At 37.2% G+C, this 21,780-nt stretch overlaps 2 protein-coding genes across 3 annotated transcripts; both read right to left on the bottom strand.

Annotated features, from left to right (window-relative positions):
* Positions 1-1,781: 1,781 nt before the first annotated feature.
* rnf150b (ring finger protein 150b) lies at positions 1,782-11,545 on the bottom strand. Its single transcript, XM_039660875.2, has 7 exons — positions 10,834-11,545; positions 7,555-7,805; positions 6,249-6,320; positions 6,035-6,117; positions 4,297-4,393; positions 3,343-3,547; positions 1,782-2,442 (listed from the first exon to the last, which is right to left on the bottom strand). The coding sequence occupies exons 1-7, from the start codon at positions 11,282-11,284 to the stop codon at positions 2,342-2,344; spliced, it is 1,260 nt and encodes a 419-aa protein (XP_039516809.2). The 5' UTR covers positions 11,285-11,545; the 3' UTR covers positions 1,782-2,341.
* Positions 11,546-14,296: 2,751 nt separating this feature from the next.
* On the bottom strand, positions 14,297-21,013 carry LOC120471076 (uncharacterized). Of its 2 annotated transcripts, none has more exons than XM_039660818.2 (8): positions 20,825-21,013; positions 19,531-19,881; positions 18,248-18,268; positions 18,030-18,109; positions 17,175-17,277; positions 16,915-17,028; positions 14,869-15,060; positions 14,297-14,669 (listed from the first exon to the last, which is right to left on the bottom strand). In XM_039660818.2, exons 1-8 carry the CDS (start codon positions 20,856-20,858, stop codon positions 14,611-14,613), a joined length of 954 nt encoding a protein of 317 aa, XP_039516752.2. In that variant the 5' UTR covers positions 20,859-21,013; the 3' UTR covers positions 14,297-14,610. The 2 variants fall into 2 exon arrangements, with proteins under 2 accessions (XP_039516752.2, XP_039516751.2); XM_039660817.2 differs by having other exon boundaries at positions 14,297-14,675; positions 20,825-21,008.
* Positions 21,014-21,780: the final 767 nt, after the last annotated feature.

Genomic DNA, 21,780 nt, shown 5'->3' with positions numbered 1-21,780 from the left:
CATACACTCAGTGAAATCTGACAGAAGCATTGAAATCTGCTCCAGCTATCTATTTAAATGATTTAAAACGCCTGATCCATTAAACACAAACGTCGACCTGACCAGCATGACTTACACACACGTTATGCAAACAAAACCATGTTTATCATCAAAATACAATAGTAGTATGCTATTCTAAATTCAGAGAACCCGTCTAATGCTTCTGTAGGCAAACTCCTGATGCAGGTGCTGCCCCCGTGTGGACACAGTGCATGAGGACATCCCGGATAATGCAAATCTGTATATCATCATATACACTCTGTTCTATTCAAGTTTTCAAAAGCGATTCAGTTTTCCTCAAATTAACAGTCATGAATTAAATTGATGAAAAGTGACCGTAAAGTCTGTTATAATGCTACACACGATTCGTTTAAAATAAATGCTGATATTTTGAACAGTCCAATCATCAAAGAATCCTAAAAACCCCCAAATGTTTTTACAAACATGTTAAGCGGCACATCTGTTTCCAACACTTCCAACACAAGAAACAGTAATGTCACTCACCCTCGACTCACAACCACATTCACATTTCTCCTCTTTTAAATGTTATTTTACTCCAAATATCTATATTTTTATATTTATGTATGTATATACTGTATATATATATATATATATATATATATATATATATATATATGAAGAGTTCAGATGCAAAAGCCTTTAAATGCCATTTGAAATTTTCTTCTTTAATGATGATTTTTATCAAACTTGTATATTTAAGTTCAGTAATTTCACTTAAATAACAATTAAGTGAAATTACTAAACTTAAATATACAAGTTTGATAAAAATCATCATTAAAGAAGAAAATTTCAAATGGCATTTAAAGGCTTTTGCATCTGAACTCTTCATATATATATATATATATATATATATACAGTATATACATACATAAATATAAAAATATAGATATTTGGAGTAAAATAACATTTAAAAGAGGAGAAATGTGAATGTGGTTGTGAGTCGAGGGTGAGTGACATTACTGTTTCTTGTCTGTAAATGATTGGTCACTGTGGCGTGTTTGTTGTGTAACATCCCTCTGCGTTCATACATGCGTTTGCTGTCTTTGTCCCTCAGATGAAGCGAAAACACACTGACAAATGTGCCTGAGTAAAAACATTACACTATCACAATAATCCAAAGATTATGTTTCACCCGTTTAGAATAAAGCTCGGAATGTCCATTAGCCGTTTTGGAATTTACAGTTTGAACTGACAAGAAACATTGTAACATTTAAACGTGGCGGAATCATGTGACATCATCAAAGGCAACAGATGCACACACACACTGTAAATGAGAAGCACAGGGTTTAGCCCAAAAATCTGACATTAAAATTTATTAATATTCAAAGCACAGTCTGACCGAAACACGTGCAAAATACTGGGAACAAACCTCTACTGAGTGTGTGTGTGTGTGTGTGTGTAATACAGAGAGTGATACAAAATTGTGACTGAAATCCCAATTTCAAAATGAACTCCAACCTCTAAATACATAAAGTGCATGATGGAAAAACTTGGCAATTAAGGAGAAAACAAACAGCTCTTATTTACAATATACAGTCAAACCGAACGAACGAGGAAGAACGAGTTACGGAAAATGATCATCTATTCACCCTCATGTCTGAATATCGTGTGCACGTCGTCTGAACTACTTTTATAGTGCGTTTTGGAGCTTGACGGCAAAGAAAAGTGGCAAATAAAGAGATCCGGAAGGACATAAGGGTGAGTAAACGATGCAAGAAGGGTTACTGTCCCTTTAAACAGAATCCACTCAAATCAAATAAAGTGGACAGGGCATGTTGCATGCACAGCAAACATCACATGTCCCAGAAAGTCCCACAGTTTTCCCTCACACAATATCCATCCAGGTCTTTGGTGATGCCCCCCCCCCATCCCCCCCAAAAAAAGTCTAAATACTGAGATACTCTTTTTTTTCTTTAATACTGCAGATCTCGAGCACATATAGAAAAATAAACCACTTCTTATGGGATTTCAAAATAGTTCTTTCAACTGCGCTGGAATCACAGACAACGGCAGAACAGGCAGCGAACGACTGAACACACACACACAGGGGATGTCTGATTGTCGAGCGGAGCAGAACCGGTCGTCTGCCGAGTGCTTTAGCTCAAGTACATACTGTAGTGTGCACTTAGGGGCGAAGAACCCTGCTTTTCAGAGAGGAAAGGAAGATGAGCGCAACATCGGAGTATGTGCTCGGCAGGCAGTGTGTTCAACGGCGAGTCATTGGCCGGAGATCCTCTGAGATTAAAGCCCGTTCAACCCGCTCCGGGGGGGCGTGGCTAAATCAACACTTGGGCTCGTCAGAGGGCGTGTCTATGTCCGAGTGCCCCGCCCCCAGAGCGAGAGAGCCCTCTGAACCCCCGCTGGCCATCGGCTGCAACTCGCCTGTGGAGGACAAACAACATCGACATTGTATTTTATTTAGGGCTGTGCAAAAGTTAATTGCGATTAATCGCATCCAAAATAAAAGTCTGTGTTTACATAATATATTTGTGTGTGCTGTATATATTTATTTTGTATATATAAATACCTATGCATGCATGTATATATTTAAGAATTATTTGCGCTTAAATTCTGTATATATTTATAAATACATAATCTATATTATATAAATATAAATATTTTATATATGAATAACACATTTTCTTAAATATATACATGCACGTGTGTGTATTTATATATACAAAATAATTATATACAGCACACACAAATATATTATGTAAACACAGACTTTTATTTTGGATGCGATTAATCGCAATTAACTTTTGCACAGCCCTAATTTTAATCCTATCCTTATTAATCAGCATGCAAGATCAGAATAAGTGTGTGATGGAAGTCCCCCTGTGGTGAAAATCCAGCGTTTAATGTGTGTATGTGGTGTTTTTAATACGCTTTAACACACACCATGTGTAAGTTCATAAGGCGAGTATTTTCTGCTTAAAACAAAAGACAGTCTCAAAAACACGTTTTGAATTCGCTGACGTCACAAACAACCTTGTAACCAATCAGATCGACGTGTGATCGACAACCAGTGGATCTCTGAGTGAGTGGAGGCGGGGCTCATTTGCATATTCAAAGAAACGCACATACTAAATGAGGGAAGGGTGTCGAGTTACAGTGCATTCAAGATATTTTAAGGCATGAAATCATTCAAACATGTAATTTTTGGACGCGTTTTAAAGGATACAATTATTTACTACAGTGGGACTTTTGCTTTTTGCTACCCACAATGCATTGCACTAGAGAAGAGGAGGACTTTTCTGGCATTGCGGATATCACACTTACTTTGTTCGGTTAGCATGGTGTCCTGGGACAGGGGCTCGGAGTCCAGGAGGACCTGAGGGAGACCCACCATCCTCACGCCAGGGTCACGCCCCCCCGCGGCATCCCCGCCCATGACATCATCACTCATCACCATGGCGTTGAGAGCCACGCCCCCCACGGCGAGCTCGTAATCCATGGGAAGTTCATTCAGACACTCGGCACTCGACTGCGCATCAACACATCTCAGTTACACATTACAGTTACTTCAGAGACTTCACCAGGGTAATTATAATTAAACTAAAAGCATAAAATAAACTTTCCTGACATGAAATCAAATTAACTTTAAATGAAACAAATTTTCTTAAATTGATTTACCTAAATATTCAGACACTCGACTGCACGCCAATATAACTCAATTGCACTACATTCATAAAATAGAGTTAAGTGAACTATTCCAGGGTTATTAGAATTAAACTTAAACCATAAAATAAACTTATGTGACTTGAAATGACTTAAAAATTAAACTTACTCGATTTAATAAAATAGCAAATGCAATCAAAACAATTGAATAAAAACTATAAAACATAAAAGACAAAGAAACTGAAATTAAAATGAAAACAGAAATATGAAAATAAAAAAATATTTTAAAATATTATAAAAACTGTAATAGTATAAGCGTGTAAAAAATATAAACATAAATATATTAAATCATTAAATAATACAAGTACTTCTGTATTTTACTTCAGAAAGAATCGACCTGTACAACGTTTACTTGTACACAAAGTTGTGTACTTTGTCCAGGGCGTCTAATTAATGACTACATTTTTAATTATTTTTTATTAATATATTAAAAAAATGTTCATTTTTGGGTGAGCTGTCCCTTTAAGCTCATTTCTCTTTCTGGAGGACACAAAACAGGTCCAGACAGCACATGACACACACACTGTACAGCGGCGAGGAGAGGAACACACTCACCGTGAGGCCGAGGGCTTTGAGGATGTTCATCTTGCACATGGGACACGTGCGGTGGTCCACCAGCCAGGGGTCGACACAGCTTTTGTGGAACAGATGCCTGACAGACGAGAGGAACATGAGATCATCAGCCGAGAACAGACTCGCTCGCTCGAGCTCAGTTTTATTTCAATTCATTTGCAAAACATTCAGATTGGTTTGAGTCATCTAAATGGTCCTCTTTTAGTAGTAAAATTTAATAATTATGAATCAATTTAGATTGTATTAATTTTTTATTCATTATTATTCATTTATTTAAATTAGTAATATAATATAACATAATATATATATAATTGTAATAGTTGTTTTTTTGTTGTTGTAGTAAGTGTAATAAAACATAATTTGCAATAAATATACATAACATATCATACCAACGTAACATAACTTAGTGTAACGTGACATCATAACAACGTAATGTAACAACATAATGTAATGTAGTGTAACGTGACAATATATCGTAACAATGTATCAACGTAACATAACATAATGCATCAACGTAACAACAACGTAACGTAATGTAGTGTAACGTGACATCATAACAACGTATCATATCAACGTAACGTAACAACATAATGTAATGTAGTGTAACGTGACAACATAACAACGCATCATATCGACATTACATAATGTAGTGTAACATGACAACATATCGTAACAATGTATCAACGTAACATAACATAATGTATCAACGTAACAACAACGTAACGTAACAACATAGCGTAACGTAGTGTAACATGACAACATATCGTAACAATGTATCAACGTAACATAACATAATGTATCAACGTAACAACAACGTAACGTAATGTAACGTGACATCATAACAACGTATCATATCAACGTAACGTAACAACATAATGTAATGTAGTGTAACGTGATAACATAACAACGCATCATATCGACATTACACAATGTAGTGTAACGTGACAACATATCGTAACAATGTATCAACGTAACATAACATAATGTATCAACGTAACAACAACGTAACGTAACAACATAGCGTAACGTAGTGTAACATGACAACATATCGTAACAATGTATCAACGTAACATAACATAATGTATCAACGTAACAACAACGTAACGTAATGTAACGTGACATCATAACAACGTATCATATCAACGTAACGTAACAACATAATGTAATGTAGTGTAACGTGACAACATAACAACGCATCATATCGACATTACATAATGTAGTGTAACGTGACAACATATCGTAACAATGTATCAACGTAACATAACATAATGTATCAACGTAACAACAACGTAACGTAACAACATAGCGTAACGTAGTGTAACATGACAACATATCGTAAAAATGTAACAACCTAACATGACATCACATAATGTAACAACGCAACAACAGCGTAACATAATGTAGTGTAACGTTACAACATAACAACGTATCATATCAATGTAACAGCAATGTCACAATGTAGTGTAACGCGACAACATAACAACGTATCATATCAGTGTAACATAACAACATAATGTAATGTAGTGTAACGTGACAATATATCGTAACAATGTAACAAACGTAACATAACAACATAATGTAGTGTAGTGTAATGTTACAACATATCGTTTTAAGCGTACAGTAATTTTACTAAAAACATCTTGTTAGAAACTATCTAGTAGTGTAGTGTAGTAACTAGTCTAGTCAGTGCAGTCAGGTGTGTGTGTGTGTGTGTGTTTACCTGCAGGGTAAGATTCTCACTACATCATTTGGCTTATAACCTTCGATACACACGGCACAGTTATCAAAATCACTCTCCGTTTCCTAAGGAAAAATCACACACACACACACACACACACACACACACACACACACACACACACACACACAGAATCAGTATCAGCAGAAATCACTGGTTTAAAGAAAAAGATACTCAATGTTTATCTGCCGTTCACCTGATCGCCTTTCCTGATGGTCCGCACTTGTAATTGGCTGATGGCTTTTTTGGCAGCGTCACCCAGTCTCCGCTGACCAATCAGAGAACAGAAGGTGATTAATGAATGCACTTCTCCTTTGACCTCAGTCTGTTATTTTCTACATCCGTCTCTCTTTGTAGTTTTTTATTTTTATCATAAAAGCTGTAATGAAGGGCTGTGTTTGCCTGTCGTTTTCCTGTGATGAAAGTCACTTCCTGTGGCCTGTAATCATGCTTTAGGGTCTCGCTCACACACACACACACACACACACACACACACCAACATGCAAACTATGCAATAACAGTGGCGGAGCACAAGAATGTGGTTTGATGTCAGGACGGCACAAACTGGGTGGAAAAAACAAACAGATTTTTCTGATAAAATTTGTGATTACAATTGTTTGTAGGAATGCACAATTTAACCCAAATTTTGTGATTTAATAATCAATAAGGCTATAAAATATAATAAAAAATTAATATTATGATACTACTTAATAAAAAAAAATACTCAAAAAGTTTTTTTTGGGTTAATGTATTTAAGACAAGTATAATAATAATTTAGTTTTATATTACAACTGTAAAATTACAATACTACTACTGAAATAATAATTACAATACTACTAATAAAAAAAAATAAAAAAGTGAATAAAAAAATTGTAAATATTAATAACGTAATATTTCACTGTATAATAAATTAGAGTATAAAACTAACTATTTTATTTTTCATTACAACTATAAAATTACAAAATAATAAAAATTGTATTACTACAACTAAAAACTAAATTAGAAATTTTACTAATGTAATATTTCACTGTAAAAAGAAAATGTGATTATATTATATATTTATTTAGATTTATATATTTAACAATACTTTTATTTTACATTACAAATGTTTATTTATTTTTATTATTAATAGATAAAAATATAAAAACTACTCAATTAAACAAAATTGGGAAAATTATACATGTAACATTTTTCATTGTATTTTTTACATTACAACAATAAAATTACAATACTAATATTTATGACTATAAATAATGTCATATACACCTGTGACGACATGAGGGTGAGTAAATCATGGGATAATTTTCATTTTTGGATGAACTATCCATTTAATTGCACAAAGCCATATTGATTTAAATGAATCATGCAGCCCTATTTGCTCTCCACATGGTCATTTTGAGCAAATATGTGTCTCTAACTAAGATATACGAACGATGACTGCGACAAGTGCTGCACTTTAAGCAGAACGGTTGATAAAAGGAAGTTGATTGGGATGATTGTACCTGGTTGCGGTCCCTGGCGTTGGCGTATCTGAAGCGCTGAATGTAGTAAAAGACGAGCCAGGCCAGAGAGATGATCATGAGGATGATGAAGGAGATGGAGACGAAGACCACGGAGGTGCGGCTGACGTATTTCTGGAGGTTTCGAGTTCCTATAGTGATGTGCATGTGAACCGTGATGTTCCTCTCCATCAGAAGAACCAGCTCGCGACCCTTCGGCTCGGGGATCATGATGGCCACCACATCACTCGTGCCTGAAAGAGAGAGATCACCGTTAACCAACCCCTAAACTAGAGGAATTAAAGGCAGCTTTTTCAGATTTAACATTTAATAAAGCTGTTTGTGGATGTAAAAGGACTGCAAAGTTTCAAAAATCAAAGTGCAGATATTTGCAAAGAGTTCGAACAGGAGAGTCACGAACGCGCATCACAGAACAGAGCAAGGCGAGCATTTGAGCTTATAAAACTTGTACTTTTCTATTTATTTTTTAAATGAGCGATCGTTTCGCTTGATAAGACCCTTATTCATCGTCTGGTGTCGTTTGAAGCTGCATCTGAAACTGTCTTTTGGACCTTGAACCGTTTGGACCCCATTGAAGTCCATTATATGGAGAAAAATCCTGGGAATGTCTTAATTTCTTTTCGACTGAAGAAAGAAAGACATGGACATCTTGGATGACATGGGGGTGAGTAAATTATCAGCAAAGTTTTTTTTAAAAGTGAACTACTCCTTTAAAGGGTTCATACTCCTCAGATCTAAATAAAGGGCTGCACACCCCGTTATAAACTGTATTTCTTTTATTAAACCAGGGGCTATCAAAAGAGCATAACACGTTATAAACTGTCTTTTTATTAAACCCACAGCATACCCGTCACAAACACTGGTATGCTATTTGATAAAGTAGGCTAAATTGACAGACCTCGCTATAAAACTCAACTTTCGGTATGTTATTCTGACAAAGCACGCTAAAAATTACACTGCCGTGCCCTGGTTCAAACATGTTCGGCTGAATGCCATACAAAACACATAGACAGTAAAAGAAGGTCTCTCACTCTCAACGACTGTTTATTGCCATTGGAGTGCAAGTTACGGGCTCATCCAATGGCAGGGCGGGGATATGCGGCTCATTTACATTTAAGGTGGTACACACCAAAACAGCTCTTTTATAAAACAGGCCCCAAATATGACATTTTCAAACGGTTTTAATAAATTAACTGTGGGTTATTTTCTGCTGAAGTTCGCAAATATATTCTGGGGACACCCGAGACCAATATTACGTCTTGTAAAAAGGGTTGGGATGCACCGATATGAAAATTTTGGCCGATACCGATAACCGATAATTCTTTATATTTGAAAGCTGATAACCGATATATCGGCCGATAAACTTAAATCCAAATTTGTATCTAATTTTGAGAGCCTGATTACAAAAACAAAAGTCTCACAATTAAATCCACGTCCCAAGCGCACAATTATAATGATGTTCTCATTATAGTGTTTTATAGCCGATATGACAGATTTGCGTTGCACATGTTGTGCACATGTTGAGATTTCAATCATATTTCAAGAAATTCAAAAACATAAACAGTCCTCAACAAGTGTCTCAGCTGAAGGGAATAATACATTATTTATCTGCTTTAATATTTCGGCCACATTTTCTTACCAGGCCGATAACGATAACATTAAAAAATGAACATATATCGGCCGATACCGATATGCTGGCCGATATATCGTGCATCCCTAAAAAAGGGCCATAAAAAGTGCCCTTTAATTTATATTTCAGGTTTTATTAACAAACATGCATTCACCATGCATAATGTTATATATGCATTCAATATCACTCATAACTAGATTATGCAAACACTTATATATACACTGACCATTTCCGGGACGTCCTTTCACTACTTTTCACTACTTCAACTCAAAACTTATTTAGTTGCCAAGGCAACTTATCTATTTTAACATTTTCTACATTTTTAATGCAATGCTTAAAAATGAACAATACAATACAAAAACACATTTTTAAGTAGTTTTAGTCTTTGTAAACGATAATAACCCTGATTTAAAAGCAGTGAAAACCTTCTTAACCCAGAAGAAAATGCAAACTTCAAAGCGAGAATGAAAGATAGGGAACAAAGAGAGGAACTAAACCAGCAACATTTCTTCACAGGGTCGATGAGAGCGCCAGATAAAACACTCAGCGCTACACACACTTCCTCTGAGACGAGGAACGACCGTTCTCCAGCATCACGTCTAACACATCGCTCACGACTTCCAGATGTGTGAGATCATGCAAACACAGTCTCACACACTCTTTACAGAGAACTTTCTGATACAGAACACTCACTACTTTACTTTAACACAGAACCCATGTTACTCAAATAAATGACCATTTTAATAATACTTTCATATGACTGGAGACCAGTACAGAAGCCCAGTAACATCATGTGAAGTGTGTTTTAAGAGACACAGATTGAAATAAAGCAACAGGTGAATAATCCAAACGTAAACTGGCTTTGTTTACATCAGACATTTGTGGACAGAACTCACAATAAACCTCAAACCCCTGATCATTATCACATTAATCACTCATCACAGCTGGACATACATTCATCTTCACATTTAGGAAGACATGCATTTACACATTCGTCATCACACATTTACCTAAACAAAATCAAATATACAATTACATGCATTCACTAACACATGCATTTACCATCACACAAAACACATTTGCACTTAATATCATAATATATGCATTCACCAACACACATAACTAGATTTGCAATTATGCATTTATCATCACACCTCTGCACACATGCATAAGCCATCACAATGAGGAAGACATGCATTCATCATCACACACTTATCAAAACAAACAAACTAGCATGATGCATTACCTAATGTGCATATGTGATAAATGCAATGTGTGCTCTGCTGGTGAATGCATTTGTGATTTGATGCATTTGATATTATTAAGAGCATATGCATTCACCAGCACACATAACTGAATATGCAATTATGCTTTTATCATCAGTCATCCCACATACATACATAATCCATCACATTTAGGGAGACGTGCATTTATCATCACACACTTGCATGACATGCATTCACCATTATGCAAATACATAATTGCATATCTAGTTACATGTGAGTTGACGTATGCATGAGTAGTTATGTGTGATATTAAGTGCATATGAATTCATCAGCACACATACGCATGTATGGACATCAGCCATCACTCATAACAACAAGACATCTCTCGAGCGCACGTGCATTCACCTTGATGCGGCATGGTGATCGTCTCGTTGGGGTTGGAGGAGCCCACGTTGAATATGACCACAGCTGACGCGTTGTGTCCCACGGCGTGTCTGATTTTATCTTTGAACGTGCAGTTTCCCCTGCTGATGAGCGCGATCCACGCGCCGTGCGCACGCGGGGTGAACCTGCTGTTGGGGTCGCACGCGTGTCGGTCCTGCGTCGCGGCGGGCATCGCCAACACGCCCCTGGCCTCGCGTTTGAGCGAGTGCTCCCCGTAACGCCCGCACTCCGTCTTCTCAGTCCGCACCTCGGCCGTGTCCGGATCCACGTATGTGATGTTGACGAACGCCGTGTACCATTCCTCCTTCTCGGCCACCGTGAAGTCCAAACACAGCAGATGCACGAAGCAGAAGGACAGGAGCCAGGTGGACAGCGCCAGACTACGACACGCCTGGATCACAGACAGTGCCATAGCAGTATTATTGTTATTGTTGTTATTGTGAGTCTAGCGGCCGCGAGTCGCGCGTTCACTCCATAATCTCCCTCTTTGTGCGTCTTTACGCGGCGCAGTAACCGACTCTCATGAGTTAACTGTATTAAACACGCGACTTAGAAGAGCGAATATTTGGATTAATGAACCCTAGAGCCTGTTGCATGCACCAGAAGCGCGTTGGCTGGGTTTAAAACGCGAGCAGAAGCGGTGCGACGGAGGCATGGTGTCTGATGTTTTCGGCCTTCAGCTGCTGTGACAAAAACCGAGCGCGAGCGGAGGAAACAGCGGCCGCTAGCGGCGGAGCGATGATCTGCGCATGCGCGACACGAGAAGGGAGCGTCAGGAAATACCAGTTTTTATGATGAAGCGAAGCAACACTAGGGAGAGAGATAAAACAGTTAGACAATGATAAAAATATGTTGTTGTTTTTTTAATTAGCCCATGATTTATTCACCCTCGAGTCATATAAATATCTTCTTTCAGACTAATACAATCGGGGATATATAAAAAAAAAAAATGGCCTGGCTCCTCCAAGCTTTATAATGATAGTGAATGGCTTTTTCTGTTTTGAAGTCCATAAAAGTGCATCTATCCATCATAAAAGTGCATCTATCCATCATAAAAGTGCATCTATCCATCATAAAAGTGCATCTCATCATAAAAGTGCATCTATCCATCATAAAAGTGCATCTATGCATCATAAAAGTGCATCTATCCATCATAAAAGTGCATCTATCCATCATAAAAGTGCATCTCATCATAAAAGTGCATCTATCCATCATAAAAGTGCATCTCATCATAAAAGTGTGTCTATCCCTCATAAAAGTGCAGATTGTCAAGTAATTATCCATCATGACTGTTACTTTGTTGAATTGGCCTACTGATTTATTTAAAAAAAACTTTATATAACACAGAATTGAAAACTGGATATTTCTCACGTCCATATTATGAGACAAAATACAGTACATTACATTATTGAGTACAGTAGCCTATAGGACGGAGATGTAGTTTAAATATTTTTTTGCTTATTGTTTCATATTACAGACAGTACTGAGAAAAAGAAGCTTAAATGTAATATATTCAAATGTAACAGTAAATTGTATTATATATTGTGACAGATCAATCTACTGTGTCCAGCAGAGAGCGCTGTCTCACACTGTTCTTCGTGCTGGCCACACTGAGACGTTATTTCAGACACAAAAGTTGCCTGTTTGTTTTCGAAACATTCAAAACCAATGAACTTTCGGTAGTTTGTGTGGGTAAAATGTCGTGCTGTCTCTGAAACGTGCGTGTGTGTGTGTGTGTGTGTTCGCCGGGTCCCTTCAGACAGGGGAGTCCCACAGCTATCTTTAGACATCCACCGCCTGTCACTTATTCCAGGAGTGTGTTTCTGAAGATCACTCCCACTCAGGGGAATCCACACACACACACACACACACACACACACACACACACACACACACACACACACACACACACACACACACACACACACACATCTCAGTGACTTTCCATACAGGAAGAACACTCTTTCTCAGTTCTGATGCACATGAATAAAGGATATGCTGGTCCGTCCGTGTAAAACAAACTATTCAAATTAAAGCCAGTCAGGGCATGATTATCAACTGGGGCACACGACCACAGGCCACATCGAGGGCACTATATTAGTATATTCGGTAGGCCTATTAGTCGACTATTTTCCCAGAGCGCTTCAAAGAGGTTGAAATGAGACAAACTTCACTATTATTAACATTAGTACACTCATTTATCTAAAGCCACTTACAAAAGTAATTTTATATCCAAAAGGGGGAAACTAGGATCTATCTATCTATCTATCTATCTATCTATCTATCTATCTATCTATCTATCTATCTATCTATCTATCTATCTATCTATCATCAATCCATCCATCCATCCATCCATCCATCCATCCATCCATCCATCTATCTATCTATCTATCTATCTATCTATCTATCTATCTATCTATCTATCTATCTATCTATCTATCCGTCATCAATCCATCCATCCATCCATCCATCCATCTATCTATCTATCTATCTATCTATCTATCTATCTATCTATCTATCTATCTATCTATCTATCATCAATCCATCCATCTATCTATCTATCCATCCATCCATCTATCTATCTATCCGTCATCAATCCATCCATCCATCCATCTATCTATCTATCTATCTATCTATCTATCTATCTATCTATCTATCTATCTATCTATCTATCTATCCGTCATCAATCCCTCCATCTATCTATCTATCTATCTATCTATCTATCTATCTATCTATCTATCTATCTATCTATCTATCCATCCATCTATCTATCCGTCATCCATCCATCTATCTATCTATCTATCTATCATCAATTCATCCATCCATCCATCTATCTATCCATCCATCCATCTATCTATCCGTCATCCATCCATCCATCTATCTGTCTATCTATCTATCCATCCATCCATCTATCTGTCTATCTATCTATCTATCTATCTATCTATCTATCTATCTATCCGTCATCCATCCATCCATCTATCTGTCTATCTATCTATCTATCTATCCGTCATCAATCCATCCATCCATCCATCTATCTATCCGTCATCCATCCATCCATCCATCTGTCTATCTATCCATCCATCCATCCATCTATCTGTCTATCTATCTATCTATCTATCTATCTATCTATCTATCTATCTATCTATCTATCCGTCATCCATCCATCCATCTATCTATCCGTCATCAATTCATCCATCCATCCATCTATCCGTCATCCATCCATCTATCTATCTATCTATCATCTATCTATCTGTCTCTCTGTCTATCTCTCTCTATCTATTTGTCTATTCCTGTCTGTTGTTAGTGTTTTAGATTGTGACAAAAGTGTGTTTGTGAATCCTTTGCTATTGTAAAGAAAGAATGGACAACCCACACACACACACACACACACACACACACACACACACACACACAGGGCAGTGTATAATATTACAGTAAAACAGTGAATGTTTATTATAGTCACAAATTATTTTATACATCATTTGTATAGGCAACTCCTTTCTTTTTTACATAGATTTAACCACATGATTCGATTGTCTTTTTATATACAGTTTACACTCTTCTTTACTGTAACAGCAAATCAAACAGAACTTGTGTCAGAATGACAGAAGGACACTTTATAGCAGATATAGTTTGAATCCGGGCACCAAGGACCCACAGTCTTCACCGTCGCGTGGACACACACACACACACACACTATGTATGTTGCTTTGGTCATGTTGGACACACACACACACACTATGCATGTTGCTTTGGCTCGTCTAGACTGATTTCAGTGAAGATCTCTTCCGCTGATCCTCGCCCTGTAGTGCATCAAACTTACAATATTACACATGCATACACTTACTTTTAAGTAAAAAGCATTCATCAACTACAACATAATCAGTTATTAATATATTATTGACAACTGAACATATTTCAAATAATATTTGAATTTAGGGTGAAGAGGTCACATTTCGTCTGTACTGCACATATAAGCCTGGACTGTGAACTGACCAGCGTTGAAGAGATTATTGTTGTTTTGATTCTGCGGTGTTTCGGAGACATCAGCTGCGCTCAGACTCAGGTCGTTCAGCTCATAATCTCCTCCAATCAGATCCAGGTCCAGGTTAAACTCCACTTTCTTCATCGGTGGAGTGGAGCACGAGCTCGAAGTGAAGCTGTTCTCTTCTGGAGAGTTCTGCTCCTCTGTAAGATGATGGATCATCACAATAAAGCCAACACACACTCCCCTCCCAATGAAGACAACACGACAGAGGACAACACTAAGCATCAAGGGATGGTTTTGAAATATAAGTGGATTTAAATTGATATTTCCTTAGACTCGGTCTTAAAGTGCCCCTATTATGCTATTTTAAAGGTTCCTATAACAGGTTTACGAGCATCCAAGGTCAAAAACACTTACATTTTCTCATAATATACATCTCCTCATTGCTCAACAAGTCTGAAAACGGTTAGTTCGAAGAAGATTCAGTCTCTCTGATTGGTCAGATGGCCCAGTCTGTTGTGATTGGTCTACTCTGCTCTGATTGGTCAGATGACTCAGTCTGTTGTGATTGGTCTACTCTGATTGGTCAGATGACTCAGTCTGTTGTGATTGGTCTACTCTGCTCTGATTGGTCAGATGACTCAGTCTGTTGTGATTGGTCTACTCTGCTCTGATTGGTCAGATGGCCCAGTCTGTTGTGATTGGTCTACTCTCTGATTGGTCAGATGGCCCAGTCTGTTGTGATTGGTCTACTCTGCTCTGATTGGTCAGATGGCCCAGGCTGTTGTGATTGGTCTACTCTGCTCTGATTGGTCAGATGACTCAGTCTGTTGTGATTGGTCTACTCTGCTCTGATTGGTCAGATGACTCAGTCTGTTGTGATTGGTCTACTCTGCTCTGATTGGTCAGATGGCCCAGTCTGTTGTGATTGGTCTACTCTCTGATTGGTCAGATGGCCCAGTCTGTTGTGATTGGTCTACTCTCTGATTGGTCAGATGGCTCAGTCTGCTGTGATTGGTCTACTCTGCTCTGATTGGTCAGATGACTCAGTCTGTTGTGATTGGTCTACTCTGCTCTGATTGGTCAGATGGCCCAGTCTGTTGTGATTGGTCTACTCTCTGATTGGTCAGATGGCCCAGTCTGTTGTGATTGGTCTACTCTCTGATTGGTCAGATGGCCCAGTCTGTTGTGATTGGTCTACTCTGCTCTGATTGGTCAGATGGCCCAGGCTGTTGTGATTGGTCTACTCTGCTCTGATTGGTCAGATGACTCAGTCTGTTGTGATTGGTCTACTCTGCTCTGATTGGTCAGATGACTCAGTCTGTTGTGATTGGTCTACTCTGCTCTGATTGGTCAGATGGCCCAGTCTGTTGTGATTGGTCTACTCTCTGATTGGTCAGATGGCCCAGTCTGTTGTGATTGGTCTACTCTCTGATTGGTCAGATGGCTCAGTCTGCTGTGATTGGTCTACTCTGCTCTGATTGGTCAGATGACTCAGTCTGTTGTGATTGGTCTACTCTGCTCTGATTGGTCAGATGACTCAGTCTGTTGTGATTGGTCTACTCTGCTCTGATTGGTCAGATGGCCCAGTCTGTTGTGATTGGTCTACTCTGCTCTGATTGGTCAGATGACTCAGTCTGTTGTGATTGGTCTACTCTACTCTGATTGGTCAGATGACTCAGTCTGTTGTGATTGGTCTACTCTCTGATTGGTCAGATGGCCCAGTCTGTTGTGATTGGTCTACTCTGCTCTGATTGGTCAGATGACTCAGTCTGTTGTGATTGGTCTACTCTGCTCTGATTGGTCAGATGACTCAGTCTGTTGTGATTGGTCTACTCTTCTCTGATTGGTCAGATATCAATCAAGAATCGATTCTTTCAGGTCCTCTTTCATCAATAACTTTATTTGTTGTGCACTTTGATCTTTAAAACTTTGCAGACCTCTTACATTCACAAACAGCTTTATTTCACACTGTATGAAACCACAACAGGGGCACTTACGACTGCCTATCCTCTCTAACACTACCAATGACCATGACTTCATTTAGTCGTTACCATTTCCATTGGCAGGTGTTTGTTCAGTTTTCTCTCCTGCACACCCATTGGCTTTCGGGCTGGACTTTTCCTCGGGCTTGTCTTCATGTACGTAATCCAGACTCACAGGCAGATCTGAACAGATATAAGGAGAGAATTACAGGAAGATTCTCAGTTTCTGACCAGAGACAACACAAATGCATCGTAGACACATATGCATCAAGCACAATTCCCCCCAAATGTTCATGTTTAGGTTATTACTAGTTTTAATGCACACTTGCCTTTGTTGGTTTGTTCATAGCTTATGCCCTGATGCTCGCTCCGGAGAGGAGTGTCGTAATCATTGGCAGGACCGTCGGCACGCGTCAGATCAAATGAGTAACTCTACAATGAGAACAGGAGGATTACTGACAAATAATGCATCATTTCAGACCGTGTGTGTGTGTGTGTGTAAATATATGAAAAATTCCTGTCAGGATTCAGTATTGACCGTACAATGACTCTGTTCCAAACCTCAGTGAGCTGCCAATAAATTAATGAATTATTTAAAAATAAAATATTTTATTTAATAGAATTAAATTTAATTAAATTATTTTTTTTAATTAGCACTACATTTATTTAAAATGTATTTAAATGTTCTATTTAAATTTATATAATTTTTATTATTTTATAATATTACAATATATTCACATATGGAAACATTTATTTTAAATTGTTATAATATTTCACAGTTTTTTACTGTATTTTTAATCAAATTTAGCAGAAGAGACTTCTTTTAAACACATTAACCATCGAAATTATTTTTAAAAAAGTGACCGCCATGTTAACGCATGTTGAAAATGTAGCATGCAAGATAACCGATTACATCAGTCACTCATGAAAAATGAAATATCAACAAATACAATAAAGATTCAATAAAATAAAATTTAAAATTAAAACGGCACGAAAAATCCAAAATGTGACCTTCCTTAAATTGGTGATTCTAATAACAATAATAATAATATTTTTTAATTCCTCTAATAATGGCAAAAAAGTTTATTTTGAACCTTTTAATGAGGAAACGCCCTTAGACGTCAGCTGACCAGGGTTTGTAACAGATCCAAAATGTACAAAATAGAAATAACAGAAAATCTTACCCTTCCTTTCTTTCTCAGAAAATACAAAATGCCAAGCAGAAGAACAATCAGGATGAGGATTATGATCAAAATGACGACGCCTGTCAGAAACATGAAGATGTGTTATTGAGGTCATACGTTTATAACGGGACATTGTGTTAATGTGAAACAGAATAAATGTGTGAGTAAAGAATCAGGAAGAAAGGATGTGTTCTTCCGCACCGCAGAGTCGAGCTCACCTCCTGTGTACGACCCCGAGTCTGAAACAGAAGAACGATCACGTTACAGCAAACCAACAAACACCAGACACACACACACACACACACACACACACACACACACTGAACAGAAGCATGCATTATGATCAAACTAAGAGAAGCTATTAAACATGCATTCATGTTTAAATAGAACAGACAGAGAGAGAGAGAGAGAGATTTTGCTGTTGTGGTAAGTGTGTATTCAGAAAGGATGAGCCGAAGTTCACGTTTACACCCACACACACACCCATACACACTTTAACCGCTCAGATCTGAAACTTCTCACTCGCAGAGCTGCTGTTTTCTCAACTCTTACGCCTCGTCTCGAACAGTTTAGCTACTCTTTACAATTATACATGTGTTCTGGAGGTGTAAAGTGTACAAAGTTGGTTTTAAAGTACTTAAAATAATAATGAAAAAATTATTTACCACAAATTTCTAAACACAGAATAGAAGTCACTGCTATGTTATGTTTCTGCATTTCTTTGACCAAACATACAGTAGAAATTGTGAAATATATTATCATGTTAAAAAGCTTTGTGAATATATAATAAAGTGTAATTTATTCCTGTGATCAAATCTTTACTCCAGTCTTCAGTGTCACATGATCATCATATTAGAGTGATTTGTGAAGGATCATGTGACACTCAAGACTGGAGTAATGATGATAAATCCAGCTTTGATCACAGGAATAAATTACACTTTACTATATATAAACATTGAAAACCACATTTTAAATTCTAATAATATTTCACACTCAAGTTTTACTGTGTTTTAACTTAAACAAATGCAGCCTTAGTGAGTAAAGGCGACTTTCAAAAATATTTAAAATATTATATATATATATATATATATATATATATATATGTATTTTATTTCAAACGTTTGACCGCGAATGGACGCATGTGTATGAACATTCGTCTGTTTGATGTAAAAAATGTCATTTTTGAAGCTCTAATAAAAGAAACTTTTTAAAATGGGTGATAAATATATCTGAGCATTGCAAGAATTTCTCACTTTAAAGCACTTTTACATTAGCAGGTTTAGCACTCAGACTGAATAAAGTTGTTCAACGGCTGTTACAACATCAATTAGATGCATAACAGTTCTATTATATAATTCTATAAACTATATAGATTATAAAGATATATAATTCTTAATACTACAGTAAACAGACAACAGCTTCCATTGCCCATTATAACCATTTAACAAATTACTAGATTTCAAAAACCATCAAACTTTTAACATAATGAAGGTTCCCCAACCGTTTTCTCTCTGACGAGGAGGAGCGAGAGGGATCCGCCTGTGTGTGGTGCTCTCGGGACGGGCCGTGCGAGGGGTCGCCTCCACTGAGTTTCTGTCCGGGCCTGCAGATGTATTGACTGTAATGTTTGGAACCGAGGCGTTTTCATGGCTCGCATTTGTAGGAGGTTCAGGCCGTTCACCTGACACTTGATCATCATCCTCATCAGGCTCTCTGAAGTTTCCAAATATTGTCGATTCTGCGGTCACAATAGTGTTAGAGTCGGATGTGTTTAATATTTGAACAGTGGTCCTCTCTGTAGAAGATGGCGATGGGGTGGAGAACATCCCATAATCACACAAGAGAAGAACAGCTGAAATATAATAAACAGAGGACAAAACATAATCAATAAAAAAGGCAAATAAGAGCATATATTCTGTATAAACACACTTTTAAAATCAAGTTCTTTATTGGCATCGATGGTTCCATAAAGAACCTTGAACATTAATGGAATCTTTCCGTTCCACAAAAGATTCTTTATAGTTCTTTAGAATTTTAGAATGTTCTTCACTGAAAGGTTCTTTGAGGAACTAAACATGTTCTTTAACCTACTTTTACATCGGTTCCAAAAGTAGCTTTTAAACACACACACATAATCATAATTTTTATGTATAAATTTAGCATTTTATATGTTTATGAAAATAAATAAATACAGACCCAAATGAAACAACAGTGTTCATACAGTAAGACTCTATATAGCTATAAATGAATGCGAATCGGCACAAAGATCACAAAAATAATAATAAATCAAGTTCATATTGAGATTCCGTGACTTTAGATTGCAAATATGGGCACGTTGTTAAGATATCTAAACGCTTTTCTCATGAAACATCTGAGAAACGAGAGAATTTTGCGAGAAGTTCATTAAATTTCGCTATTGCACTCTAAAAATGCTGGGTTGTTTTAACCCAAATTTGGACAAATATGGACAAACCAAAATGTTGGGTTAAAAATGTAATTAAAAAAAATGTACAGTTGAAAGATTTTAAATTACATTTTTCAACCCAACATTTGGGTTTGTCCATATTTGACCCAAATTTGGGTTAAAAAAAAAACGCAGAATTGTTTAGAGTGTGAGGAAAATGTTTGAGATATTTAGGAAATCTTGTTTATTTATGGAAAAAGGACGCAGGAAGATATTTCCAGATTATTCTCTTTGAACAGTTTTAATCAACTTTCAGACGAGATAAATAATCTCACTCAAAATGCAATATGTTCCTGAGCAATAGCTGATGAAAGAATGTGAAGTAACTCACCAAAAATGTGTAAAAGCCTCCAGTGAGTGCCCATCTTTCAGTCGGGTGTTTGTTTCTTGACAGTAACAGTCCAGCTCCACCTAAAGTGAGTCTTGTGCTCTCTGACACCTCGTCATCACAGGCTTTGAATCATGCAAACCACAGCGAGGCCTAACAGGATGCCAGCAGCGCAGACACATGCAAACCTGCAGCTCTTCCACCGTTCAGAGGAAGTCCACGAGTAACGACAGGCACTAATGTGAGACCTGACATCATAGCATACATTATATGTTTTTCTATCAATAATGATGAAAAACAGATAGGCCTATTCCTTCCCTGATGGATTGCTTCTAAATGTGTTTATATGTGGTTGCAGCAAATAGGCTGCAGGGTTTTTTTTTTAAATAAATATATATATATATATATATATATATATATATATATATATATAAATGTTTGGGTGATAATATAGTTGCATATCATGGTCAGACTTAAATTTTGTGTGATGTTCAATGGATTGTTTTGACGTTTGCTGATCTCCAAGAGTGGCTGTTACACTAGTTTCTTTGTGTACACTACTCTTATTTTGGATAAATAGCAACCCCTAGTGGACACTTGCGTACTACTGCTAATAATAAATAATTCAGCTAATGTAAAACAACAGTTTGTTTCACCGACATTACTGAAACAAATCAGAATTTTGCTACTCTCTTGGAAAAACGTTTCAGTGGGGCGAGTGACTGTTATATAAACAGGAGTGTGGTTTAACTGAAAGGATGATCAAGCCTCTTGTGGAAGACTTTCCAACTCTGCTATTTTGTCCAGCTTGTCATCTCATCTCTCTTACTTGTCTGAGAATCAGCATGGTGATATTGTTGAATTGATTTAACTACGTTGTTTAATGACGTTCCTTAAAGACAAATGTATTAAAACATGATATCGAGGTGGGTCAAAAGTTAACACACCAATTAAACAAG

The sequence above is a fragment of the Pimephales promelas genome, chromosome 20, assembly GCF_988280905.1.
Source record: "Pimephales promelas chromosome 20, fPimPro1.hap1.1, whole genome shotgun sequence".
NCBI lineage: Eukaryota > Metazoa > Chordata > Actinopteri > Cypriniformes > Leuciscidae > Pimephales > Pimephales promelas.
This window is presented reverse-complemented; position numbering and strand designations above follow the sequence as displayed.

Excerpts from the sequence above, each read along its gene's own strand:
- rnf150b (XM_039660875.2), bottom strand. The coding sequence starts at position 11,284 with ATGGCACTGTCTGTGATCCAGGCGTGTCGTAGTCTGGCGCTGTCCACC. Across the intron at positions 6,321-7,554 it reads ACGCCAGGGACCGCAACCAG|CGGAGACTGGGTGACGCTGC; the intron begins GTACAATCATCC and ends CTGATTGGTCAG. Across the intron at positions 4,394-6,034 it reads GTGAGAATCTTACCCTGCAG|GCATCTGTTCCACAAAAGCT; the intron begins GTAAACACACAC and ends CTCGTCTGTCAG.
- LOC120471076 (XM_039660817.2), bottom strand. The coding sequence starts at position 20,858 with ATGGGCACTCACTGGAGGCTTTTACACATTTTTG. Across the intron at positions 19,882-20,824 it reads GAGGCTTTTACACATTTTTG|CTGTTCTTCTCTTGTGTGAT; the intron begins GTGAGTTACTTC and ends ATTATATTTCAG. Across the intron at positions 14,676-14,868 it reads CAATAATCTCTTCAACGCTG|GGCGAGGATCAGCGGAAGAG; the intron begins GTCAGTTCACAG and ends GATGCACTACAG.